The 26,726-nt window shown below is 51.8% G+C and overlaps 2 protein-coding genes across 2 annotated transcripts in view; one reads left to right on the forward strand and one right to left on the reverse strand.

The window, feature by feature from the left end:
- Positions 1 to 112: 112 nt before the first annotated feature.
- Positions 113 to 14,822, forward strand: Tmem43 (transmembrane protein 43). Its single transcript, XM_021190117.2, has 12 exons — positions 113 to 304; positions 3,709 to 3,858; positions 4,753 to 4,887; positions 5,269 to 5,363; positions 6,135 to 6,184; positions 6,444 to 6,513; positions 7,156 to 7,226; positions 8,347 to 8,468; positions 8,668 to 8,742; positions 9,067 to 9,168; positions 11,746 to 11,863; positions 13,114 to 14,822. The coding sequence occupies exons 1-12, from the start codon at positions 293 to 295 to the stop codon at positions 13,314 to 13,316; spliced, it is 1,203 nt and encodes a 400-aa protein (XP_021045776.1). The 5' UTR covers positions 113 to 292; the 3' UTR covers positions 13,317 to 14,822.
- A 1,309-nt stretch (positions 14,823 to 16,131) lies between these two features.
- Xpc (XPC complex subunit, DNA damage recognition and repair factor) overlaps positions 16,132 to 26,726 on the reverse strand; it is a 26,762-nt gene continuing 16,167 nt past the window's right edge. The window contains exons 9-16 of the mRNA XM_021190039.2: positions 25,385 to 26,260; positions 24,153 to 24,313; positions 22,219 to 22,300; positions 19,487 to 19,621; positions 19,236 to 19,405; positions 18,974 to 19,067; positions 17,924 to 18,013; positions 16,132 to 16,647 (exon numbers count right to left, since the gene is read on the reverse strand). Of these exons, the coding sequence (XP_021045698.1) occupies positions 16,438 to 16,647; positions 17,924 to 18,013; positions 18,974 to 19,067; positions 19,236 to 19,405; positions 19,487 to 19,621; positions 22,219 to 22,300; positions 24,153 to 24,313; positions 25,385 to 26,260 (1,818 nt within the window). The 3' untranslated portion in view covers positions 16,132 to 16,437. The remainder of the gene's footprint in view (positions 16,648 to 17,923; positions 18,014 to 18,973; positions 19,068 to 19,235; positions 19,406 to 19,486; positions 19,622 to 22,218; positions 22,301 to 24,152; positions 24,314 to 25,384; positions 26,261 to 26,726) is intronic.

A 26,726-nucleotide genomic window follows, 5' to 3' on the forward strand; every position in this document is an offset into this window, starting at 1 on the left:
CAAAAGTCTTGCAGCGCGCACGCGCACCAGTGAAATACTGTAGTTTGTAATTTTGTGGCGACCGTGTCAAGGGTCGGACTACATTTCCCAGCAGCCCTTAAGATGCGCAGGAGCAGACAACTTGAGGCTTAGGCAGGGCGGTAACTCTTGTCCTGAGTCCCGCCAGGTCCTGGATTCCACGCGGAGTCTTGCAGCTCTGTGGCAGACAGGCGGTCCCCGCATTCTGCGTTTCGGTCGTCAGCCCAACTCCTAGCGGAACAGAGCAAGACGGCGGCAGAGAACCAGGCCCACCATGGCAGCGAACGTAAGTGCTTTCTGATGCCCGGGTTACACCATCATCCGGGCCGCTTTTTCCCTGGATCCGCGCTGGGTCTTTCAGAGGTGCGACCCCAGTGGGTGCGGCTGCCCTCAGCTCTCTGAGCTTGTCCATCTCGGGCCGCGCGTTTGTGGGACTCAGCAATTGTCGAGTCCGATCGTGCACAGCTGCTTCTTTTCTCTCTGGGCCCCTGGGGGATATGAACTTGGGGAACTTGGGGAACTGAAGGGCCACAGGGAAAGTGTCTGTAGGTGAGCAGATTGATGGGGCGATCCTGCCCAGGTGGACCTGTCCAGCAAATGCTTCTTTGGTCTCCGCTCCCTAGGGGGTGTGTACTCAAAGGCTGTGTGATGATGCTACTGTAACTGGACTAGCCTGGCTGGATGACGTGGAGAGGGAGACTTTTCTCTGCTGCCCGGTTCCTGGTGCAATGATTTCGTTAGTGTCCCTGGCTGAGGATAGTTCCCCCAGACCTCTGGCCTCTTCCTTCTGCAACCAGTCCTTTAGAATTTTCCTAGTGAACCCTAACATTCATTCTCCAAACGGAGCAACACCACCTACTAGGGGACTGGGTGTGGGAGAAGCTGGTGAGTCACCAGTGCCTCTGGTGAAAGCGCCTCTGAAGCCATCTCAGGAGTGCTGCCAGCCCCAGGCACACCCTCTCTCCCTCCTTGGTAGAGTGTCATTGCAGCCCTCCTTGGGCCTGTTACACCCTCTTCCCAGGCCCCTCCTCTCTCTGTCCAGCAAACTTCTTGGCCTCCTACACCTCCTGGGAGGCCAGAGTTTGTTTCACCCACTGTGCAAGCAATATATCTGCTTGGCATCTTGTCTGGCCCTGGCAGGGGAGGAGAACCAAAGGTTAGGAATGTGGCACTGGAGCCAGAGGAGAAGGCAACCAGCAGGCCAGCCTGGCAGGAGCAGGCGGACCCCTTCTGATGCATCTCATCGGCGTCATATCTTATCGTTCCCCAGCAGAAGACACCTGCTTGGGGGCTCGTAGCCAGCTTGGCATGCTACATCAGCAGCCTGGGAAGGTGCTGGTGAGGGCAGGCTTTGGAGGCAAGTCTGGAGGCAAATCCAGATACTTCCACTCTAACTCCTCTGGGTTTACTCTCTCATGGGATCAGTTACTTTGAAATTTGAGGAAGGTTGCTGGGCACAGAGCCTGGTACATGGGAGGTACTTAATCCTCGAAAAAGTTACTCTTAGAGGTTAGCACACACAGTCCTGGTAGGCAGAGACCATCTTGGGACTGACCCTCACACTAACAAACATAGACACAATGGGATATCTTCAGATGCTTTTGTCCGTTTATCGTTATATTACTCTCCTGGGAACACCTGAACATTCATTCTTGTCAGACAGGATAACCATAGACCAAAGGAGCAATCCCACCAACTCCATCTTAGTGAACCAAGGAGGTCATTGGGCTTACCTGCAGGAGCAAAGTCTCACGCCGCCATGGGTGACTGATGGAGGTGTGTGCCCTCCCTTCCGTTAGCCCTCTGTCTCCTGTATCCTCTAGCAGTATTGTACACTGCTGGGGGTGTGACATAGGAGGAGGTGAGAGGCTAGAATCTCAGGTGAGGTTATAAAGATCCTCTACCACTCTTCCAGGGAGCATGCCTGGTCATGTGAGGGGCTCATCTAAGCTAGTCTGATCTCAACATGACAATGGCTGTATCATGCCTAGATAGTACCAGCGCATCTGTACTGTAACTGAGTCACCAAGCAGGGTAAGCAAGAAAAATCTCAAGACAGTGAACGGAACAAAAGCTCCTGAATTCAGTATAACAACTTTCCTGTCAGGTAGGTGCTATCATCAGCAAGGGAGGAACCAGGACCAGAGAGGTGGAGCACATGTTACTAGGCTCCATAGCAACGGAGCTGGGATTCCAACCCTGGTGTGCCAATATCCAGGCCCAGTGTGTTCCCACCCATTGATTCATCGCTTATTGATGATTCTCAGCCTAGTACGCTGGAAGTGGAATGTGTTACTTAGGATACATAAGTGTACATAATACACACGCATATACATATAGGTGCTATTTCCCACCTCACCTCTCTCCCAGCTGGAGGGACATCTTCCTGGCCTCCCTTCCTTCCTGGCCTTAAGGGGAGCCAGCGGGAACACAGGTCTTCTTTTCCATTGTTCAGCTTGAATTTCAGCTAAGCGATGAAGAAGATAGTCTAGGGTAGAGGGGCCTGCCTGAGTTGAACACCCACTCAGTACTTACAAGTTGTTGATCCAGGCAGATAACCTAAGCAGAGTCCCGAATTCTTCATCTGTGAAGTGGGTTTCGGTAGTCTCTTTACCATTGAGCCAGCCCATGGTTGGCCTGTAACAAATGAGTATGCTATTGTAGGCATCCTGCCGACTGATGGTCGCCTTCTTGTCTGCAGCAGTTGTCTCCACTGAGTTTTATATGGTATTGTTCTGGATACAGTGGGTGTCCTCAGCAGGTCTGAGTCAACAGTAGAGAGTAGCCAGAAGAAGTGGCATTAGCTATGCTCAAGGATTCTGTCTCAAATCCATCCTCGGATCCTGGGCAGGAAGGGGCTTAACTCTCTTGAGGTGCCTTCCAGGTGACCACTTTGTGTCTCTGTGACTTTCATCCACACCCACAGTCTGGGTGGCAGCTCCAGTTTCAGTTATGGAGAAATCTGATAATGTGCCTATTAGCTGTAACTCCCACAGGTGCCTATGAGGCCCCAGCACGGAGCCACCACCCCAAGCTTGGGATTTTCACCCCCACTTTACCCATGAGGAAATGGAGGGCCCACAGCTAGTGGATGGCAGAGCCAGGATTCAGGCTTAGTCTCTGTTCTTGGTGATGAGCACTAGACATATTTCAGACAGTACCGACTTGGGTGAAGCCTGCTCCACTGACCTTGTGGCCTATGGAAAGCTGCCCGGGCATGCCCATCTTCTCTGTCTCTCCAGCCTTCCACAGCCATAGCAGACAGGCTGCTGTTCCACAGTCCCCTGCTGAGGGTACCCTTTCCCTGAGGGCTGCCTCTATGCCCCCTCTTCCAAGTCTTGATGTCCTAGTGGGAAGGCACACCCAGCACTGAGTCCACCTTTCACTGGACACTCAGCACAGCCTCCTAGTAGTTCTTGGCCCCAAAAGGCTACCTGCCACTCTCACAACACAGCATGGTCCTCAGGAAACCCAGCCGTTACTTCTCAGGTTTAATCAAAAATATATTTCTAGCTGCTTTGTAAAATAGCTTGTGGGTGTCTTTAACATACGCTAACTTACGGTCTAGAAATTCTATGCCAAAGGATAGCTGTCCACCAATGTCTGTGGGGAAGAGAGTCTCTTCTGGGAATCTCCTTGCCCATCAAAATCATTTCTCAAAACTCATCAAACTGTCAATTCCCCCCTCAGTATTCCAGTACCAGCAGCAGGAAAGAACACGTCAAAGTGACTTCTGACCCCCAACCAGGCTTCCTAGAGCGACTGAGTGAGACTTCCGGCGGGATGTTCGTGGGGCTAATGACCTTCTTACTCTCCTTCTACTTAATTTTCACCAACGAGGTAAGATGCAGGCTGAGGATCCAGTGGCTGGGCTCTGAAACAAAGGGCCCTAGGTCTTACAGGAGGGGAGGGGTTGCTGAGGTAATCTGAAACATCTCGGTGTAAGCCAGAGCAGCAGTGAGTCCGTTCACACCCCTGAAAACCTGCGTCAGGCATGGCTGCATTCAGACACTCACACTGGGTGGCTGGGAATCTCTGCCTCTTTACTGGGACACTTTTCTTGGGCATCCCCTTCCCTTATGGGAGCAGATACGGACCCAGCATTTCCAATCTCACATCCAAGCAGTTTAGACTTAGAGAAAAAGGGAACCATGAATTTATAAATTGGTTTAACAGCCATGTCTCAGGTTCTTGGCTTAGGTCTCAGTCTTTTGAACCAGGACAGGACTCAGCCCCACCTGAACTACATGGCCTGTGAGGGAGGGGAGTAATCAAGAGATACTGGAAAAGGTCCCCTGCCGCCCTAGGTTCTCCAGGGGCTGCAGCTAGATATCTCCTTGAGGCTAAGGCTAGGCACCTTGAGTGAGCCTGCTGAAGTGTGTCAGCTAAACAGAGAACACATCTGGCTGGTTAGGCCTGGATCATACTATTTGGACAGGGGTTCAGCCTGGCCTTTGAAAGCCATATGGATTCGGGGACAGGGGAGTGGACGACAGAGGGAAGTGGAGGCGCAGGACTAGGTCAGAGCAGGGGGACATGCAGCTCTTCCTGAGCTTCAGGCAGTGTGAGATTAGTGGGGTCTTCCTGGGAAAACAGGGGTCCTGGGTTCTAGTTTCGAGTCTGCAGTTCTAGACCTCAACATCTCTGCTCACTGAGGCCCAGCCTTCGCTGTGCCCACAGCAAGGAGCCAAGCAGCACCTGAGCTGTTGAAATCCACTCTTCTACTTCTGACAGGGCCGAGCACTGAAGACAGCCACCTCGCTTGCAGAGGGGCTGTCACTCGTGGTGTCCCCTGACAGCATCCACAGTGTAGCTCCGGAGAATGAAGGAAGACTGGTACACATAATCGGGGCCCTTCGGACTTCCAAGGTAGGCTGGGTGACTGGGTGGCACTTGCTAACTGCTGTGGCCTAGGTCTGGGCCTCAGACACAGACCCTCCGTGGCTGTGTGGACAGGTCACTTCTCAGTCAGTTTCCTATTGACAATAGCCCCACAGTCATGCGGATGAGAGCATCTCAGATTACTGTTAGCACTCAGACAGTCTGATGATAGCAGCCCTGCTGATGTCTGAGCTCAGGGTCATAGGCGTTGTGTTGAGAGCTGAGGTTGGCAGCCTCATGCTGGTCTCCCTCACCCTCACTTCCGGTCTTGCCACCTCTGTCTCTCTTACTTAGGTTGCTCTGGGCCGGGAACTCTGGGCTGCCGTGAGCCTGGACATTACATGCTTGTTTGTTTGATTCTTTTTGAAGCTCTTATCTGACCCAAATTATGGGGTCCATCTACCAGCTGTGAAGTTGCGACGGCATGTGGAGATGTACCAGTGGGTGGAGACGGAAGAGTCCAGGTGAGGAAACGGGCATGGAGGGGTGGAGGGCATGAGGAACTCAGGTGTTAAGCTAAAGGGCAGTGGCTTTCCTGCAGGCGCCATTTAACTAAATTCAAAGTGCAGGGTCTGCCTGTCAGAAAAGTGTCAAACCCCTGCATTAGTGCATGGTGACCTTTTATTCAGAGGTAGCAATAATCTAGTGCAGAGTGGGCCAAAGCTTCCTCACCTGGACATTCCAGGGTGCAGCCCAAGGCTCAACTGGTGTCACTGGGATCAGTGTGGCCCTCCCACTACCAGTCGCTGCTAAGCTTTTCCTTCATTGGTCCATCTTCTCACAGAGGATACAGGTTGTTTCCCAATTAACTCACAGCCTATCAGAAGGCCCAGGGCAGGCTCTCAGTGGCCAGAGGGGGGTCACCTGCAGCCAGGACTGGACTGAGCCCCACTTGAACTACACGGCCTATGGGAGGAGTAGTCATGGGATGTTGGAGAAGGTCCCCTGCCACCCTAGGCTCTCCCAGAGGCTGCAGCTTTGAGCCCAAGGCCAGGTGCCTTTGGGTGAGCCAGCTGGAGTGTGTCAACCTAGCTGAGAAAACATATCTCTTTAGGCAGGCCTTCTGGAGCTAGTACCTGTTCCAGGGAGGCTGGGGACTGTCTATTCCTGAGCCCACCAGGCTTTCACTCCCTGTGGGGAGCTGGGCCTTGAGGCCACTTCTGCCCTGAGACACTTAGAGAGCAGATGGCTTTGGGCACCTGAGCTGATTGCTGCTAACTGTGCTTTTTCTGCAGTGAGTACACGGAGGACGGACAGGTGAAGAAGGAGACAAAGTATTCCTACAGTGAGTCCCTGACCTCCGGGCTCTGTCCATCCCCAGGACACGTGACCTCCATCCTAGTCCAGGCTGGCAGTGGTGGGCAGTACAGTGGGGCCATGGGCAAGTGAGGAAGGCCATGGCACCCACCTTCAGAGTCCTGCATGCCCAGCATCCAGGGAGGCCTGAGCAGCCAGCTAGATCCCCAAGGGCCGTGGGTGCTAGTAAGAGGATGCTGAGGCCTCTCCTAACTGGTCTGAATTGTCCCTTCTTTCTCTTCATGTAGACACAGAGTGGAGGTCAGAAATTGTCAACAGCAGGAACTTTGACCGAGAGATTGGCCACAAAAACCCCAGGTGAGAACTTGGCCTGGGTTCGAGTCCAGCTTTGCTTACCTTGCAGGCTCCAGCCTCAGGTAATCTGAGTGATGGGTTGAGTTAACCCCACAGGTTAGCAAACACAGGGGACATCGTTTTAACCACACGCCCTGTGTTGATGCTGCAACATAAGACCTGGTCTTTGCTGACCCTCAAGTTAACACAGGCCTGGTGACCGACTGAGAGGTCTCTCTGTGCACTGAAGTGCCTTGTTACTCTTAGTTCAGGTTGGGGGCACTAGGGAGTAGTGGCATTTGTTTGAGCCTTGTTAAGATTCCTCAGGGAGAACTCACTCTGTGACATGGGGTGAGGACAATGATGTAGCTTTTGGGCTTGGCTAGATCATTTGCAGCCATGGTCCAGGTAGAGCCAGGAAGATGGTCCAGGTTGGAAGTGGAATGTGATCATGGCTAATAGGGCGGGGCAGGCTGGTGTCTTACTGGGTAAGACAGTATGGTAATAAGACAGAGCAGAGATGTTCAACCCAGAGAGGGGAACGGGAACCCTGGAGGCTATACTGTGCCTAGCCTTGCTGGATCCCCTTCCTGGGTCCATTCCAACACAAAGGTAAGCAGATCCCATCCTGGTGTGCCAATACTGATTGTCCCCTCTCTCCTACAGTGCCATGGCAGTGGAGTCTTTCACAGCGACCGCCCCCTTTGTCCAGATTGGCAGGTTTTTCCTCTCAGCAGGTGAGTCTCAGGCCTCCTGTGGAGGCACCCACCCAAAGGCCTTTCCACCCCCTTGGCTTCTTCCAGGGCTGGGGCCCTAGCACCGAGCAGGCCCGCAGCCAATGGTGGTTGCTATCAGGGTCCAGCTGGCCCCCATCTCAGAATCAAACTCTGAGAGGGGCCAGAGGGATATGAGTCCTCAGGGGTAGAACCCCCACTCCAGCCAGTTCTTCTGAAGCCTAGACTGTTATAGAAATTACTCCAGGTACTACATCCTTGTCACATTTCTGTGCATGTCTATTCTGAGCAGATATTGCACCAGAGACCTGCCTCAGGCAGCTCTCAGCCAGGAGTTCAGACAAGGCCTCTGACTGCTGGCTCCACCTGTGAGCCCTGCCCGGCTTCTAGCTTTGCCACAGGGAGGTGCATCACAGCCTCTGTTTCCATTGTAAGGAGAAACCCACAAGGTTTAAGGTGGCACCGTGAGTCACAGTAACTGAGGTTCCATCTCTGGACCTAACCTGGGAGGGTGACAGGCAGACCCTTGAGACCCAGATAGTCAAGCGTAGCCTGGCTGTCTCAATAGCTCTGCCACTGAGCTGGTGTTGGGGGGAGGGAACTCCAGCCTAGATGTGGATGGGTATGTTCTGAAGAGGGGTAGCTGAAACCAAGGCACTCTCCGAACTGTAGCCAAACTGGCTGAGCAGGAGAGGGCATGGGAGAGCTGTCCTGGAGGAGTTAGAAAAGGGCATTGCAGCTGGTGTGGCACATGCCTATCATCCAGCAATCAGAGAGCTGAGGCAGGAGGATCACAAGTTTGAGGCTAACTTGGGCTACAGTGAAAGTCTGTCACCAAAGAAACAAAAAAGAACCCATGCCTGACAGCATAGGTTTGTCATCCCCACACTTGAGGAGTGAAGGCAGTAAGGTCAAGAGTTCAAGGCCACCTTCAGCTTTGTAAGGAGTTTGAGGCCATCATGGGCTACATGAGACCCACTACCTAAAAAAAAGTTCACTCCATCTGGGAGAGACAAATAAGCCAAAACCAGAGGGTGTAGGCTTTTGGCCCTGCTGTCTGAGGGCAGCACATCAGGGGTTGTGAGTGGAGTCCGTGGTTTCTGAGCATTCTGCTTCCCCTCAGGCCTCATTGACAAGATTGACAACTTCAAGGCCCTGAGCCTGGCCAAGCTGGAAGACCCCCATGTTGACATCATTCGCCGCGGAGACTTTTTCTACCATAGTGAAAACCCTAAGTACCCAGAGGTACGTGGACATGCGGGCTGCTCAGACAGCACAGGCCATGGCAGTGTGTGCAGCAGCTGGACCCAGGCTGCGCTTGCCCAGTGAGACTGGAGACCAGGGGACGGGACAGTCAGGACAAAAGAGTGAACAACAGCCAGGTGCTGGAAGAGTTGATGGGATCACCATTCACTAACTCTCCCCGCTTCTCTTCCACCCTCAGGTTGGTGATGTTCGAGTCTCCTTTTCTTATGCGGGACTGAGCAGCGATGACCCCGACCTGGGCCCGGCTCACGTGGTAACTGCTTCCCAAGGGCTGACCCCAGTCTCGACTCCCTGGGCCCAGACACCTTGGGATGTGTCCTGACCGCTTTGTGCCTCGCTCATTTGCACAGGCATCAGGCCTACTCTTGGGCACTTTCAGCAGGCCGGCAGGGGCTTTTCCCTGTGTAGATCTACCCCAACATGGGCTTTGTCCTAAGCGCCATCCCATAGAAGCAAGGAGAGACAGGCCCCAGGTCTCCTCACCTCCTGGCTGGTGTGGAGTCTGAAGGGTGGGCTGTGGGTCTCACCCTGTCCCTCAGGTCATCCCACGCAGCTCTAATACTGACTTTCTGACCAGGTTACTGTGATTGCCCGGCAACGAGGTGACCAACTAATCCCATATTCCACCAAGTCCGGGGAAACCTTGCTGCTCCTGCACCATGGGGACTTCTCAGCTGAGGTGAGTTACAGCTGGCTGTGTGGGGACAGGCACACCCTGCCCTTCTTCCCAGTGACCTCTAGAGGTCATAGCCAGCCTTTAGGCAAGAGGGGAACTGGAGAGCAGCCTCCTGTGTGAGCAGGCACTGAGGACAGGCACTGCCCTCTCAGGCTGTCAGCCTTGGGGTGGGGGGATCATGAGAAAGGCCAGGAAGTGAGGATAGGGGTGTGGGCAGCCATGGCCCAGCATGATGGATATCTAGTACACAATCGGTCTCTATGGCCAGGGCCTCTGTGACAAGCCATTATTGCAGAGGCCTCAAAATGGACAGGTCCACCCTAGAATAATCAAGTCAGGCAGGAAAGGGTTCACTTTGTCAATGGGCACCAGGAGGAGAAGCGGCCACTCTGGGGTACCTCTTCTTCCTTCAGGGCACCAGTACAGGGTTGGAGCTGCAGCATGAGGGCCATGGGAGTGAGGTGATCACCTGCACATGGGTCCCACAGTCCACTGGGTGTGCCTTTCCAGCTGTAATTAGTCTTACCCAGTGCTGAGATGGAGGCATGCTGACTCTCACTTCTGTGCCTGAGACAGTGAGACAGTGTTGATTCTCACTCTTCCTGGTCCAGCCAGAGGATCATTGTGTATATTAAGCAAATGTGGAGGTTTCAATCCAGAACAGACAGAAAAGGCCAAGGGTACAGCTGGCTTCAGAGCATGGCTGTGGCCCTTCTGCTGCTATTTCTGGGCGCTCAGCTGCTCTCTGTCCTCCCTTCCAGCTACAGTCAGTGTGTCATGGTGTCCGGGCACAACCTGCTCCTTTTACCTGGCCAAGATAGGGTGTGGTTGGTCTGTTGTCGGGGAGCCTGGTTACCAGGCTCAGGGTGGGGCTACTACCTCCCAGCCTGGGCTGAGTCACCCTAGGGACCGCTCTAAAATTAGAAAGTCCTTTTCTCTCTCCCAGGACTTCCTCTGCCCAGCCCCTGGTTTCCAGCCTCCTCAGGCAGAGTCCCAGGTCTCAGAGCTATCGTCCAGAAAGTGGTAGGCAGGATGTGTGGCTGAGGAGACCCGAGAGGGAAGGTTTGGCTATAGACGAGCCGGTGGGCACACAGAACTGAGAAGAGAGCTGAGCCCCAAAGTCAGAGTGCTGGAACTCAGGGTCCGGAGAGTTCAGGGCTCCGGACCACAGCACTGCCTACAAGTGCCTGTCAAGCCCCCTCCTCGTCCTGGCACTGCCTCCCACCAGCTACAAACCATGAGCCAGTGTCTTATCCTCATCTGTGAAATAAAACATTTTAAAAACACCACCACCATCCGTATCTCATGTGGGTAGCACAGGCATATCAGAAGAGTTTTCAAGTTAACTGCCTATGGTGAGGCCATGGTGTTTTGTGACAACCTCACAGAGCCTCAGCTTCCTGTCTCTGTAAAACAGGGAAGAAGATTCCAATTGGTTAAGGGTCAGATCAGTGTGCTTGTTAACCACGGGGCAGTGACAGCTAAATGCTGAGACAGGCATTGTCCATCATTGTGTGTTGTCTTAGAGTTGGACGGTCTAGAGTAGTTCAATCCATGGCTGGGAAAGACTCTGAGGAGAAGTCACATCTAAGCCAAGACTGGAGGGAAGTACAGAGCTGCTGAGTAGGTATGGACACAGTCTGTACAGGACAGGACAGTTGACATGGCCGCACCGTAGGTGGCCCTGGCCCTGGTGGAGGGTCAGAGGGGGTTGAAGCTATGGCAGCTGCTGTATGAGAATGAGGTGAGGAGAGGAAATAGGGAGGCCAGCGAGGCTAAGGTAAGAGCCCGGTTTGGAGCAATGATGGTGTGGATCATGGTAGACAGCAGAGAAACAGCTGACAGAGCTGGCTTCTCTAGTGAGGGGATCAGGCCACACATGACCCCAGGTTGTGCCTCTGGATAGGTGATCAGGTTATATGCTGTCATGGAGAAGACAGAGTCAGGCTGGAGTGGGGCTCTGAATCAGTGCTCAGCATGCCAGGAAGGGTGCGACAATGTCTAGGAGGTGGTAGGAACTGGGCACTGTGGCCCAAAAGCAGTGCTGCATGTATAATACTATGTTTCAGTTACGGGCTCATGGGGTGCATGGCAGGTCCTGGGATGAAGCAGCCAAAGGATATCAATATTTACAGACCAGGAAATGCTGGCCAGGGACAGCAATGGGTCCAGAAGGCTCCCCCTACAGAGTAGGAGGGAGTCAGTTGGGGTCAGTGTTCCTGCAGCGGTGAGCATTGTCCTGGGGTTGAAGGCTAATGCTTCACCTAGGAGCAGCGTGCACACCCAAACTGTCCACTCAGAAGGATGGGAGGTATCCACATATGGGATAGATGCAGTGGGAAGGATGGCCACCTTTTTCCAGATGAGACAACCTACAGCCACAAAGATCTCTTATTCCATGGTCTTGAGCCAGACAGGCAGAGACCCGGGCAGTGAGTCTTAGACTTTGGTGAGAGGTTTGCCTGTCTCCCTGTGCTCTGTATGGAAATGGCCAACAGCACCCTCATTACCGCCTCCAGGACCCACACTGCTGCTTGGTGTCTCTCTTGAGTCCTGACACCATGCCACCTTGTCCTACAGGAGGTGTTTCGTAGAGAACAGAAGAGCAATTCCATGAAGACATGGGGCCTGCGGGCGGCTGGATGGATGGCCATGTTTATGGGCCTCAACCTCATGACACGGATCCTCTACACCCTAGGTAGGTGTGGAAGGTGCAGGAGCTAGCCTTCCCTCCTGTAGCCCTGTGCTAGTCACACTGCCATCAGTCATCCTTTCAGCCTGATGGGATCCTTGAGAAAGACAGCAAACATCTGGCCTTTCTGTGTCTCCCCCACCCCCAGGTAGCTTTAAGAGGAAAGCAGAGAAAGGCAGGAATGAGGCACAGAGTCGTGGATATTCCTGCCTAGGCTTCCTTTTCTTGCCCCTATTTGGGAGTTTCACGCATGGAAACACCCCTCAAAGCTAGACCAGGTTTGCAGCAGCTAGCACATCTGGAGCCTGGGGAGGGGATACTCACTTGTCCTTAGTCTGGCATCAGGGAGCCCAAGTTTAAGCCAATTTGGTTCAAGTCTTGGTGCCCTAGACATGGTGTGTGCCAGGCTGACATTGTCTGTGCAGGAGAGGAGCCTGCTCAGGGAGACTCAGTAACAAGGCCTCTGCCCCAGTATGTCCCCATCCAGCCAAACCCTTCCCCCACCGATATCTATGGGCTGAGAGAGGTGTGGCTGGAGCACATCCCAGATTGGCAGTAACTGTTGGGGGTTCGGGGGTGGGGATTTCCCCATTGACAGATAAGGAACTGAGATTATCCATCCCTCAGACTCTCCCTGGACATCTCAGGTGTGCTCACAAATACCAGCCACATTGTGAGCACATCAGAGAAGGATCAGAATTTAAACCAAACTGTCTTGGCCATGGGACTGAGGACAGGCTAATCCCTCTGGGTCTCAGTCCCCTCCATGTTTGAGATGTCCTATCTGTGATCCTGGGTTCTTCCATTGGAGGCCTGCTGGCACTTAGGGCAGATGTCGTGTAGAGGGATAATGTGAGCTGTGGCAGGACCCACGTGGCCCTCCCTGTCCATCAGTAAACATGACCTGCTGAACACTGGGTCCTTCCTATGCAAGGCATGGAGCAGTGAGGATAGACAAGCCTGTCCTCCGCAGGCTCGCACAGAGGCTCTGACTGAACAGTGTAGAGTGCTGGTCAGTACTGGCTCTGGGAGAGAGGGTTTTATGGGTGTCTTTTCAGTGGCCTCAGCATGGACTTTGAAAGTCCAAAGCACTCACACTTGGAACTGGGCTGCACAGAACAGTATTGTGGTAGCTTGCTGATGGCTGAGTATGGCTCTACTTATTGACTGTTTCCTCCCTCAAATGGTAGAGAGGAGCAGTCTAGGGCAGGGAGCACAATCTCCTCAGGGACTCATGGTCTTCCCTTTCCCCACAGTGGACTGGTTTCCTGTCTTCCGAGACCTTGTCAACATTGGCCTGAAAGCCTTTGCCTTCTGTGTGGCCACCTCCCTGACCCTGTTGACTGTGGCTGCTGGCTGGCTCTTCTACCGACCGCTGTGGGCTGCTCTAATCGGCTGCCTGGCTCTGGTGCCCATTATCATTGCACGGACCCGGGTGCCAGCCAAAAAGCTGGAGTGAAGCCTGAGAGGCCATGTTCCCTGTCACCTCTGCCCAGCTCAGCTGGAGCAGGCATCTACACACCCCACTCTTCGAGGGGCCAGTGTCCACACCTGCATGTAGGGTTTGGTGTCCTCCTTAATGCCTTTCCCTCTCGGGCTTCAGTCCACCCAGCTGTCAGCTGACCTGCTGGTGAGGGCTCTCAGCCTTCTCACTACCCATCCCTCATTGCTGGAACCAAGTGCCAAGACTGCCACAACCATCAGCTACAACTTCAACCTGAGAAAACAGACATCACCCTCTCCTGCGGGCCACACGGCGTCAGCAGGATACCCCATACCCAGGCTTGGAGGCGTGCACCCCACACCAAGCCCCTGGGTAGAACCCGATGTGGCCTGAAGAAACCCTGAAGATCTTATCCCAGAGGTCACTGTCACTGTGGCGGGACAGAGTGCTTCGGTATAAGCCCTCAGGCTTCTGGTTCTTGGTTCTATTATGCCACTTCTCTGGTTCTTTCTATCCCAAGAAGGAGAGTGTGAATGGGTCACACTTGACAGTTGCTGTTACTGAAATTAACTCTGCAGGAATGGTGTTTCAGCGGGTGTGGCTTGACTGGTTTGAGTTCCCGAGGCCATGGGGAAGCTTTAGCTTTGCTCTGCTTTTGAACCAGTGTTAGGGGATTCACTGTCGTGCTGGGTTGGGATTGTGGAGGAAGGCATCCTCTTTATCCCCTGCTATCACAGACGATCTGTTCACTTGAAGGTGATTTTTATCTTGTAGTCAGTGTTACAAGAAAAGGCTGGAAGCATTTCTATTAAGCAAGCTCATTCACAGTGACCTCCAGGCAACTGAAGTCAAAAATCAGGACTCGGGCTTGCTGCAGGAGGCCCACTTCTGGCCTTGACACTCCGGCCTCAAGCAGCTGCTGCAGAGTGGTTCTTTTTGCATTTAATGCCCATCACTGTCCTCATCCCAAATAAAATCCATCCGTACTAATGGACATCGTTTCTACGTTTCCTTGCTACTGTTACACCCTTTGAAGGGATGCTTAGCTCTGATGTCATCACAGAGCCTTGGTTTATCCTGTACCTCTCATATCTGTTTGCAACTGGTTGCTGTAGCAACAAGAGTGTTTGGTAGCTGACCAAGGTGTCAGGATCGCTGACCCGAGTGATACGTAACAGTTCTTCCCATGCCATGTGGTGGTATCTGCTTTTTTTCTGGATAAACGTATAGCCAGAGACGGCTTACTGGGTTTAAAATGAAAACATTCACTACTGTTCAGTGCACGCTGTACAGTCTCTTCGAAACTCCTAAGATGGTTTGGGAAAATACAGTGCAATTAGTGATGGCTAAATACACAGTGCTTGGGATTCAGTCTGTGTAACATTTTCTTCTGTGTTTTTTACCAGCCAGCTCAAAAGTTAAGAGCAAATTATGGAAGAATAATTTGATGTCTTTGAGAAACCATGAGGTTTGTATTCTTTGTATTAAAATTTGAAATAAATTTCTACTTATCTTTTGGTATAGGATCTTGGCAGTCTTTTGCTGTTGCATTCATTCTTTTAAGGAAATCAGACTCATTCCAACCCACTCAGCTCCTCATCACTGTTAGGTGGCTTCAGCTCTTTTGTTAAGGGCAGCTCGATATTCGCTCTAAGTCTACTTTGTCTTGGCTTTACTTAAAGTAAATGATTCATGCTTCACGAACATTGAGAATGTGCTAGAAGCATGATGCACACAGCTCAAAGCACTGGTTTTGAGTGGCACACAGATGAAGTCTGACCTACTGACTCATGCTGTTGGGCCACCCTGCTGCATCTGTAAAATGGGGTCAAGCCTGTCACCATACAAGGCTGTGATGAGTAAATCAACCTGGGGTACGGCACCTCTTCACTGTTTCCTGCCCGTCTGAGACACTGCCACGCTGTTCTCCAGCAGGCAAACTTTCCAAGCCTTACATGTCATTCCCATCATGCCTCCTCACAGCTGACACCTCCCAGAATAGGCTGCATCTCTAGAGACACGGCCATGCCTACCCAAAACCCCAGAAAGGAAATTGTGTTTGGGAAGCTTGTCCGGCTCTGGTGCAGAAAGTACGAGAGTGCAGTTTCCATGGTGACCCTAGTCTGTTTCTCTTCCAGTGTCCAACATGAGTCATACCCCAAGTGTTTTGTTTGTTTGCCTTGGTAAGAGTGACTCAACATTTTAAAGATTCAAAGATGAAGCAATATCAAATATAGTCACACACTTCCTTGGTGTGTGAGGAGTTCCCAGCCTCTGTGAAAACACCTGAGCTTTCTCACCAAACACAGAAATCTGTTATCTGGACCTTCTTAGCTGGTTTAAGGCCTGAAAAAAAAAATGCAACCAGGGGTTTTTAGGTAAATGCTTTATTTCCTGGAGGTCCTATAAAAGGACTCTTTCCTGAGAAGAGCATACAGCAGCTTAGAAAATGTGTCATCAGTACAGAGTAAATGTATCCAGAATTGAATAAAATGTAACCAAAAACTAATCTTTTATGAACATTTTCATAATTCTTTTATTTTTTTCTCATTCTTGATTTTTAACTTTGTTCTAGTCTTCTGTCAGTGTAAAATCCCAAAAGTGCCTTGACAAGAGGTGACCTGTGTTCTCTGACAAAAGAGCAGCAGGCGGTACTGGAAACCTGACTCAGGAAGGCAGGCCTGCAAAGCAAACGCCCTGGGTCTGAAGGAGAGGGGAGCAAGTGTCCCGTATGTGAACGGCACTAAAGTAGGATTTGTCTCAGTGCTCCAATACCCATAATTTCCCAGTGACTTCTATTTAAAAACAGAAATAAAGGACAGATAAGACATTGTGGTATATGCCTGTAATCTTAGCCCTCAGTATAAAACAGGGGGATTTTGAATTTGAAGCCAGTTGGGGCAACAAATAAGACCCTCTAAAACAAACTCACATTTCTAAAGATCCCAAGGTCCAGGGATCAAAAGGTATCTCCCAGTAAAGTGTTCCAAACACCAGAGGGGGCTCTGGGCAGCCTACCAGCACCACCCTACGGGGATCCGGCTGGGCTGGTGTCAGACTGGTCTGCTGCACAACTCCCACCTGGCCTGTAGGTCTCAGCCCATCTGCTGCCTTCTCTGGCTGGTGGACACTGGCTTCACAGCTTCTCAAAAGGGAAGAGATGGGAAGCCTCTGCCGCCCGCCTCTTCCGAGTCATCTTAGTGTACTCGGGCTTCGGTTCTGTAGCCTCTCGGTTCTGTGGCCAGGAGGCAGCCAGGACTCTGGCTGCTTCTGCTTGTGAACTGGTCCCTTCCTCTTCATCAGAAGAGAGTCCGCCTCCAGCAGCATGGGGAGCTGCTGCCTCGCTCTGGGGAAAGACAGTGGAGGGGCCACAGTTAATGGTTAGCCGCAGATAACTGACTTTTTAAGGGCCGGAAGAACCCACTCTTGAGCCTGCCTGGGCCTCTTGGAAGGCAAGGGTGTGTGCGGGTGGTGCTTTGGGAGCCCAGGCAGGCTTGCTGGCCTTCTCCCGTCTAGGAGCTCATCCAAGCAGGTACGTAAGTGAGAACTGCTGGTGGAAAGAGGATGCCCAGGCAGGCAGCTCGATCAAGGCCAGGGGCAGACAGCTGCTGTGGTGTGTGCCGCCTCACTCTGACACAAATGCATGCTATTTTCATCTGCTCAGTGCTTATGACCAACCTTCAGCACTAAGGGGCCTGAGGCAGTACCCCTAGAGGCTGGCTGTAACCCAGCTGGGGAGGGGTCCTGGATGAATAGTAAGAGAGTAAATGAGTAGCCAAGAGCAAGTGAGAACAAGCCAGATGAAGGGGTCCCTAATTGGATTCAAGGGAACACATGACTAAAATGTCTTCAGCAGGCAAAAGAACATTCAGGAAGGGAAAAGAACATTCAGAGATGGGATTCAAGGGAACACATGATTAAAATGTCTTCAGCAGGGCTGGTGAGATGGCTCAGCGGGTAAGAGCACCTGACTGTTCTTCCGAAGGTCCTGAGTTCAAATCCTAGCAACCACATGGTGGCTCACAACTACCCTGTAACAAGATCTGACTCCCTCTTCTGGAGTGTCTGAAGACAGCTACAGTGTACTTACATACATACACACATAAATAAATAAATAAATAAATAAATAAATAAATAAATCTTTAAAAAAAAAAAGTCTTCAGCAGGCAAAAGAACATTCAGGAAGGGAAAAGAACATTCAGAGCATGGCCTGCTGGGTCTGACTTAGTACCACCCATTACTCAACTGTTCTAAGTTCTGCCTATACAGGGATAAAAGCCTTCCCCCATACTCAGTACTGTGGACAGGTGCTACAGGTATGTAGAGTGTGCAGGCTGGAAGCTGGTCACAGTCCTGGGAGTCCTGGAAGCCAAGAGGTGCAGACACAAAAGGCCCAACACACTTGAACTGCCGACATGGAGCTCAGTATCAGTGTAACAGCTTAGCGTAACAGGACACAGGGCAGGGCAGGGCAGGAGCAGCTAGCTGAGCTCAACAGGCAGGCTTCCTAATATAAAGCCGCCTTGAACATGATGTCACACGTTAGTCTGGGCCACCAACTGAGTGGAAACCTTAGGAATCTGACCCCAGGTTAGTTTTGTCTACAAAGGCCCCACGCTGACCTTGGCCCCGTAGCGGAGTTTCAGCCTCTCTCTGATGAGCAGCCCTCTGACCAGTAGCTTCCAGTTCCCCAGCGCCCGCTTTTCCTTTTTCTGCAGATAAAAGTAAAGGGAGGAAAGGTGATGCAATGGCATCATCAGAAAAATATTAAGGCGGAGCCTGATGCCCTGATACCTGGATCTATGCAATTCAGGTTAGGAGAGTCTCCCTGCCTGGGGAGACACTTAGTGGTTAAAGCGTTTGCTGCACAAGTCTGAGAGTTTGGGTCCCTAGAACTCACATAAATGCTGGGTGTACATGGCAACTTACCTGTAATTCCAGCCTCAGAGTGGAGACAGGATCCCAGAGCAAGCTGGCTATCTATCAGTGAGCTAACCCTGGTTTTTCGGGGGTTTTGTTTTGTTGTTGTTGTTTTTGGTTTTGGTTTTTGGAGACAGGGTTTCTCAGTTTAGCCCTGGCTGTCTTGGAACTCACTCTGTAGACCAGGCTGGCCTCGAACTCAGAAATCCACCTGCCTCTGTCTCCCAAGTGCTGGGATTAGAGGCGTGCGCCACCAATGCCCGTCCTAACCCTGGGTTTGATTGAGAGACCCTGCCTCAGTGAATAAGGTGGGGGAATGACTGAAGAGTCCAGATATTAACCTCGGGCCTCCACGTGCGTGAGTGCCTCCCCTGTGCCCCATAAACATGCATATACACACATGCACACATCATGTAAAAAAAGAAAAAAAGATAGGGAAAGCCACTAGCAATGAAGTCTTTTTGTGATCATCACTGACGGGAAGGCAGCAATCAGGTCTAGAATCTGGGCCTTGCAAATCAGGGCCCACAGCCATACATGCAGGCAGGTAGGGCACAGGACAATGGACATGGAATGTGGGCAGGAGCTGTTTTACCCAGCACTCACCCCTAGGATCATGCCCTCCATCAAGCACCAGAAGAGCTAATATAAGGACCCTCCCACCTTCTTCCATGACACAGGGCGTGGCTGGGGCAGGGGACCCCAGCTGTAACTTGCTGCTCTCTTCCAAGTCCCCCGTTCACACAACTCACCTCCTTCTCCTTCTTTTCAATGATGGCCTGTTCATTCTCCCAAGCAGCCAGCAGCACGTCTCTGAATTCCTCACAGACAACGTAGCCATCAGTTCTGTGGGAACATTAATCCAGATGCGCTCCCTGAGCTGTGGCCACCGACCCAGCCCCTCCTCCTCCCTTATTCAGAAGCCAATGGCCCTTTCTGAGTATTTGGGGTCCCGATAGACATTCCTGGCCAGCCAGAGACAGATGCCAGCCATGCAGGAGTCCCCTCACGCACACTGGATGGCAATAGCCTCCATGGAAATCGAAGCCAGTGATGGCCTGCACGCAGTCGATGCCCAGCTTTCGGGCCACCCGGTGCAGGTTGGGCAGGGTCATCTGGACACAGCCGATAGGCATCATGCTGGGCAGGAAGAGGTACACGTTCCCAAACTCATTCCGAGGCACCTGCGGAGACGGGAATGCCAGAGCAGCCGGATGGGAGACAGGGCAGCCCACTCTGACCCCCACCCCCAGAGCTGCCCTTACCTTCCCATCGACAGCTACGGGAGGCTGATACTCTTCCGTCTGCCAGTGACCATAGAGGCCCAAGTCATTGTGGTCATGCAGCTGGGGCTCCGAGAGCCGGGCTTTCCGGGCACGGTTAGAGAAGCCTTTCACCATCTGCTCCAGAGGAAACGGCCTGGTTATAAGAAATGCTTCCTGCTCGACGACTCAGCCCACGCCAGGCACTGAGCGCTGTCAATTTGACACCGGTGGGTCTGCACTAGCCAGCCCATGCAGGGAACTCCATGATTCTCTCTCTTGGTGAGGGAGGTGAAGCAGACCTTTGCTCTGTACCCAGGCTGGTCTCTAGCCTGAGTCTGAGATCACAGCTGTGCCATCACGCCTGCCCTCCATCTCAATGAGCCCAAGAGGTGCACCTCATGTGCTATTCTGTGCCCAAAGCCACAGTTCATGAAGGCTTTTTAAGTTCTGTCGTAAATTCTGACTCCCATTACGGTGGGAAAGAGGCCTTAGAGATGAAGTGACTCACTTAAGGGACCATGGATTATTGGTCAGAAGAGCCAGGATCTGATCCTGGTAACCCCCCCTCTCTCTGCAGAGTGGAGAATCACTATCCACCCAGTGGCACCTGCAGAAAGCAGTGTCTGGTTTGCAACCCCAGCGCACAAATGTCTGGCAGACAAGACCGAGGTTTTTCCTGGGTAGTGAAGGGGTGGAAGGAGAGGACTGGCAAGCAAAGGTTGCATAACACAGACAGGGGCAGCACAGGCAATGGCTATGGACTGGCACCCGGGCCTGGGCACACAGGCTGCTCTGTGCAGAGGTCAGCTCAGCAAAGGCTGCTGGGAAAGGCTGCATGTGGCCTCTCTCACCTTTTCCACTTTTAAAAACTAGGAAAATCACTCTTTAGATGAAGAGCCCACCAAAGGGTCTCAGGCTTGGTATGATCCAAGCTACTGTCTACTCCTCTAGGCATAACCGCAGCTACCCCCGTGGGACTCGGCTGACTTCTGGTTCTGACAGACTCCTAAGGTAGCTGTTTGCTCTGGTTAGGTTTTTATTGTAACTCGACACAACCTAGAGTCACCTGGGAAGAGGGAGCCTCCACTTCAGAATTACCATCTGAGAGAGACTGCTGTGAGAGGGCCCAGCCTACTATTCCTGACACCACACCAGGGCAGGTTTGTACCAAAGCTAGCCAGACAAGCAAGCAAGCATAGTTCCTCCCTGGCTCCTGCCTTCAACTCCCTCGATGATAGACTGTGATGTGAAGTGTAGGCCAAAGAAGCCCTTTCCTCCGCCAACGTGTTTCTGGTCATGGTGTTTACCACAGCACCAGAAACACACTGGGCCACTGTCCATCCATCCAGCAGTGTTCAGCCAAGTCACTAAGCGTCTCTTCCACGCCATGACAGCAATCGCAGGCACATGGGGAAGAGGCAGTGCCTGCCAACAGAGCTCAGGCTACGGGGGAACTGGAAGGAAAGCAGGGTAGAATGGAAGCCGAGATGTCAGTGGGACAGGGAAATGTTGATCAGAACACACTGGAGAGAAGGACATTTAGGGCCCCGGAGGAGGAGACAGGTACTATAGCATTAACCATGATCATGTGAGGCCATGGGCTGAAGTGATGGGCAGCTTGGGCTGAAGGAGGCTGTGACTGTTACTCAAGGAAGAGACACTGAGGCAGGAGGCAGGATGATGGAAATCAGAACAAAGGAGAAACCGAGTCATTCAAGAAGTGTTAAGTGACCAACCATGGATCTAGTCTGAACTGAGATACTGAAAGTCAAACACAGAATTACAAATAGAGACTAAATAAAATTCATTTTATTCTGTAATAAATAATTTTATGTAATAAATTATAGATTTTTAAATAATTTTATTAATTTATAAAATGGCTATTAAAAGTAATAAATGTGTGACTCTTAACTATAATCCACTGGACAGCACTAGTCTGAGATAGAGAAGGTCTAGGGCAGATCCAGCAGGCCTCTGGGTCCAGCAGGCCACTCCATGTACTCAGGCCACTGCCGGCAGCCGCCACTACTGAAACCTGCCACCCCTTCCCACCAGCTGAGGGCCCACCACCAGCTCCAGTTACAGCCCCACCAGGGCTCCACCTCCATCTGACATAAGAACAGTAAGTGCATATAAGGGCCACTGTGCTCTGCTAGTGTGATTGAGCCAATGCCCAGAGAAACGTCTGGAACACCTTGCCGAGTTCAGGGCTCTCACAGGCATCTAAAGATGTCTGAGGCGAGTGCTGAGGTCAGGGCCTGTGAGTCCTGCTGAGCCTAGGATGGCACTAACTGCAAAGCCTCCTGGCAAGGCATAGCCTGTTCAAACTCTAGCCTTCTCATCTGTAAAACTGACATTATGGTACGAAGTCCTAGGGTCACTGAAATGCGACAGCAAATGCTTGATGAACTGCTGTGCAGGGCAACCAGGCTAGTGGGTTTCTCTATGAAGCAGGGCTTGAACCTCAGAACAACCCAGCTCTAACCTGCTGGCCTTTGAGCTTCTAGCATGAGTCTCCAGGCTATTTTCTGGCCTTCAGTTCTTATTTGGAAAACTTATTTCCTATATATACCTTATTAATAGATAATTTAAACCTTATCTCCTCAAACCCTGCTCAAGCCTGCTCGGGCTGTTCCTTCTATCTTGGCATGCTCCCTCAGCGCTTCCTCACTACCTCTCCTCCCCGCTCTTGCTGCCAGCAGATCTCTCTCTCCACAGCATCTCACTGTTACCTTATAGGGCACTTCTCCAAGCCGCACCACTCTTGCTTGCTTCAGCCACGTGTCCCTGGAGTGCAAGGTATGCACGCAATCCCTAAGGGAAGATAGACAAAGGGAAGACTCAGTGCACACTGTAGGGATGCACGACCTCCGGTCTTACCTGAGCCCGTAGGCAGATGTTAATTCTCCTCCCAGGCTTCACATCACAACTGAAGCAGGCTCTGCTCCCTGCCCTTCCTGCACCACAGTGCAGATGGCCTCACCTTTGGACTGCCTGTGCCCATGTGACCCTCACCCATTCATACACCAGCAACAAATGATTCAGGCCTGTAATGAGGGGCAGAGCTGCTCTTGTTTCATGGTCTCTGATATCAGAGCTATACCACAGACCTACAATTCAGTAAAGCTCAACACTCCCTGGCCAGCCCCTCTTTAGCTCGCACTCTAACCTGTTTGAGGGTAGGCGCAAGCAGGGGCATCAGTTTACACCATCAGGAACCTGCTCCACAGCCTGTGCTTCGTTCATTTGCTTTCTACATCTGTTTCTCAAACCTGCAGCCTAGCACAGCTTCCACAGCACAGCCTGGGGCTCAACAGAATCCCAGTAGGCCACACCAGTCCCCTTACACCTTCCTGAGCCCCAGTAGCTCATCCCCTCTACCTCACAGGTAACACTGCTCTGTGAGGACAGAGGCTCCACCCTGCACTCCCACTGGAGCCAGATCATCTTTGAGTGTCAAAGGACTTCAGACAGGAGCAGACAAGGCAGCAGGCAGAGAGGCTGATGGGTAGGCAACTCCTAAGAAACAGTCAGGAAGCGCACACGGCACTCAGAACGAATGCCAACGTCACTCTCTTCAGAACAGCCACTGCCAGCAGCTTCCGTGAGGACATGGAGTGACTGGCACCACTGTGCGCTGCTGAAGGCAAGGTGAATGGTGTGGCCACTGAGGAAACAGCTCAGCCACGCCCCCCCCAGACCCCCAAATTTCTGTAGTATGCCAAGCATGGACTCAACTAACACCCAAGGTAACATCGCTCCCAACAGACAAAAGGAGGGGCTGGAGCATGCACTACCCAAGGAAACAAACCGTGGCCTCTCAGACAGGGAACAGTTATAAGGCGGGAGAGGCTGGCAGGATGACTCAAAGGTAAAAGTAAAGGACTGGTGTGACTCCCCAACATGGCTTGAAGCAGGACCTGCTCCCCAACAGAGGACCCACCCTCAGGCTGGGTCCCTACGTCTCTCTTGTTTTCCATGTATTTAAAGCAGCCCTATGCTTTGGTCCTTACACGTCAATATCTTTCAAAATCCCTGCCCTCATTTGCTTTCTGCTGCTACTGCTCCAAATCTCTGAAGCTATTTTTTTTTTCTCCTCAGCTCTAAATCCTATTCATCTTTCTTCAGTTTTAACTTTGTAAATATTGTATATTTGGTTTTTTATTTACAATACTTTTTTGGTAACTTCTTTTGCCTGAAGTACACAGGCACACTTATTGTTGCGTGTCGACCACCAGTCTCCACTTCACAACTTGTTTATTACGGCAGGGCGTGGCACGCCCGTGAGTGGGTCCTGACTCCCGTTCTCTGCTTTGGTGTGCATTAGATTCGAGGAGCACTTCTACGGTCTTGTATTTTAACTGTCCTGCATTAACACTATTTTCTCCACAGGTTTTTGCTCTTGGTCTTTTAATACATGTTTGACTGTGCGCTCTCACCTCTTCTTCACTCTATACACATACCACAGCTTGCCCCCAAGGATACTGTTAACAGCCAAACCTATGGTTAAGTGCGCCAGCATCGGAAAGCCACCTGGCTCCAATCCTTCAGCATCCTAACCCTTTGCAGACCGAGCCCACTCTACTGAAGATCTTCATGGGAGAGAATACCAATTGTTCTACTGTATGGTACCAGGCCACCAGGAAGACAAGGATGCTTCATGCACCTGGAATAGACTTCTTCTCCACGACAATACCCAAGCACCGCAGCTGTCTCAGGGTAGATAGCCTGGAATTTCAAGAGGTGGCGCTTCAGGGCATACAGAGGGTGGTTCTTGTATGTGCTGATGGAGGTGGGCAAAGGCTGGTCCAAGTGCTTTGCCTGAAACTGCAAAAGCCAGACAGTGGTGAGCATGATCCCGACAAGGAAGGGGTTATGAATGGGCTGCTATATATGAACCTGTTCTGACAACAGACAGTGGAGCCCAGACCAATCAGCAACTTGGTGACACTGCCAGTCACTGTGGCCATGAGGTGTACTGAGGAAAGCCAGGAAGTACTAGTAACTGTGACGTGCACCTACATCAGAAAGGCACCTGTCTCCAATCTTCACCATCCTGAGCCTTAACAATTAACGGACCGAGCCCACTTGACTCAAGATCTTCATGGGAGAGAATACCAATTTTTCTACTGTAAGGCCTGACCTCAATGACATTGTCATCTTTAGTAAAAGCAGGCTTGATGGGCTTAAGCAACCACCCTACAGCTTTTCTGAAATTCACACAAGTCTTGTACTTCAGTAAGAACTTCGGGTTATCAGTTACCAGTAGTAAATCCCACTGCTATGAGGCAAATCCTGTTTCCCAAGCTGATTTAATTTTCCCTTGGCATCCCTCTGAAACACCAAGGGGCTCCTACAGACTGGCACCATTGTGTTGGTTGATGTTGTTTTTGTTTTATGTTGTTGTTTTTTTCCAACTTGACACAAACCTAGACCTATCTAGGAAGGGAGATCCCAACTGAGGCACTGCTTCCGTCAGACTGGCCTATGGACATGTCTGTGGGGCATTTTCCTGACTGCTGATTGATGTAGGAGGCTCAGCCCACTGTGGGCAATGCCATCCCTTAGCAGGTGATCCCGGAAGGTATAAAGGTAGCTGAATGTGAACGTGGAGACCAAGTCAGTAAGCATCTTTCCTCCATGCTCCTGTCTCTGCTCCTGCTTGAGTTCCTGCCCTCAAGGATGGACTATGATGGGGATGTGTAAGCCAAATGTTTGTGTGATCATTAAATGCAATCGAATAAATAGAAAAGTATGTCTATGGCTTATATAAATATATTCAGAAACACAGAATTAAGCCACACTAAAATCTCTACATACTGCTGGGCACAGTCATGAGCAGAAAAGGATAGAGTCGGACCCCTGCCCGGCACTGAGTCTGTGCGGCCAGTGTCTTACCTCCTGGTCTTCCTTCTTCTCCCTCTCTGTAAGTGGGCTCCGATAGGGTCTCAAGGTCTCAGCCCACCACTCAGCGTCAACCCGGCACTTGCGGGTTGTGGTCAGCCAGGCTGGGTCATACCTCTGAGTGACATCTCGGACCCAGCCATCACTGTCAATGCCTACAACATAGGTCATGGGTTTGGTGGCATATTTGTAACAGGCCACAGGCTGGCCCACCACACCGTGCACACAGTCCACACACACCCACTTTGCCTGTGGCTCACAGTACACCTCCAGCCACTGGTCTACACCAGCAGCTCTCCTATCTTCCATCTCTTCAGCACCACTGGAAACCTTCTTGCCTCTCTTACAGCCTGAAGAGCTTGAAGATGCCTCTGGAAAGCTTGGTGGCTCACACTGGCCTCTGAGCTGGGTCTTGGAAGCACTCTTAGACCCAGCCTTTGTCCTCTGAGAAGCTGAGGCCCTCTTCTGCTTTCGAGGGCCAGGCTCACAATCCTCATCAGAGGAATGCTGGCCCTCTCCACTGGACAGTTCAAAGTCAGAGCTGCTGCCTGCCCCATCGCTCTCACTCTCCTCTTTGTATGACACCTTGACAGCCACACGCCGCTTCCGGGCATGGGGACGGCCTTGGACTTCCTGCTTGGCCTCCTCTCCCTCGCTGCAGGAGGGCTTCCTCCTCCGTTGCCTGCTGCCCGCAGTGCCTGTGCCTCTCTTCCCCTTGGTGGTTGCCTTGCCTCTGCCCTCAGACAAGGTTTCTTCTTGTTTGATTCTCCTGCTAGTTGTGGGTTTGCTGTGGCTTTCTGGACTGTTACTAGAAAGTTCTGAAGAACCTCCAGGACCCTCTCCAGATGTCTCCTTGGAAGATTTCCTCCCCTGAAACAGTAAGAAATTTTGGCACACCTGAGTATGGTGCTATATGCCTGCAACTCTATTTGGGAGGAAGAGGCAGGACGATCAGGAGTTCAAGGTCATCCTCAACTACAGAGAGTCTGAGGCGAAAATCTGGGCTACATGAGACTTTCTCTCAAAAAACAGTGGAGAAGAGGGAGGGAGAGATATATCAATTTTGCTGTTCTCTGTCTTCTTTGTTCCATGAGTACAGTTGTCGCGGAACCCCAGCCTCTGGCCAGCAGAGGTGGGGCAAAGACGACACGTACGCCAAGGCAGGGTTTGAGCAGCTTCCGCAGCTTCCCGCTGCAGCTTCCTTTATTCTCTTTCAGCTTCTGCCCTATTATCCCTTAGCTTCTGCTTCAGCTCTATTCCCTATCTTCGCTGCTTGCTCCCAGTTCTGGGGGATCACCCAATTTATCCCCTTCCACCCTCTGCACTCGTCTCTCAT

This window comes from Mus pahari, chromosome 2 (genome assembly GCF_900095145.1).
Source record: "Mus pahari chromosome 2, PAHARI_EIJ_v1.1, whole genome shotgun sequence".
Classification (NCBI taxonomy): Eukaryota; Metazoa; Chordata; class Mammalia; order Rodentia; family Muridae; genus Mus; species Mus pahari.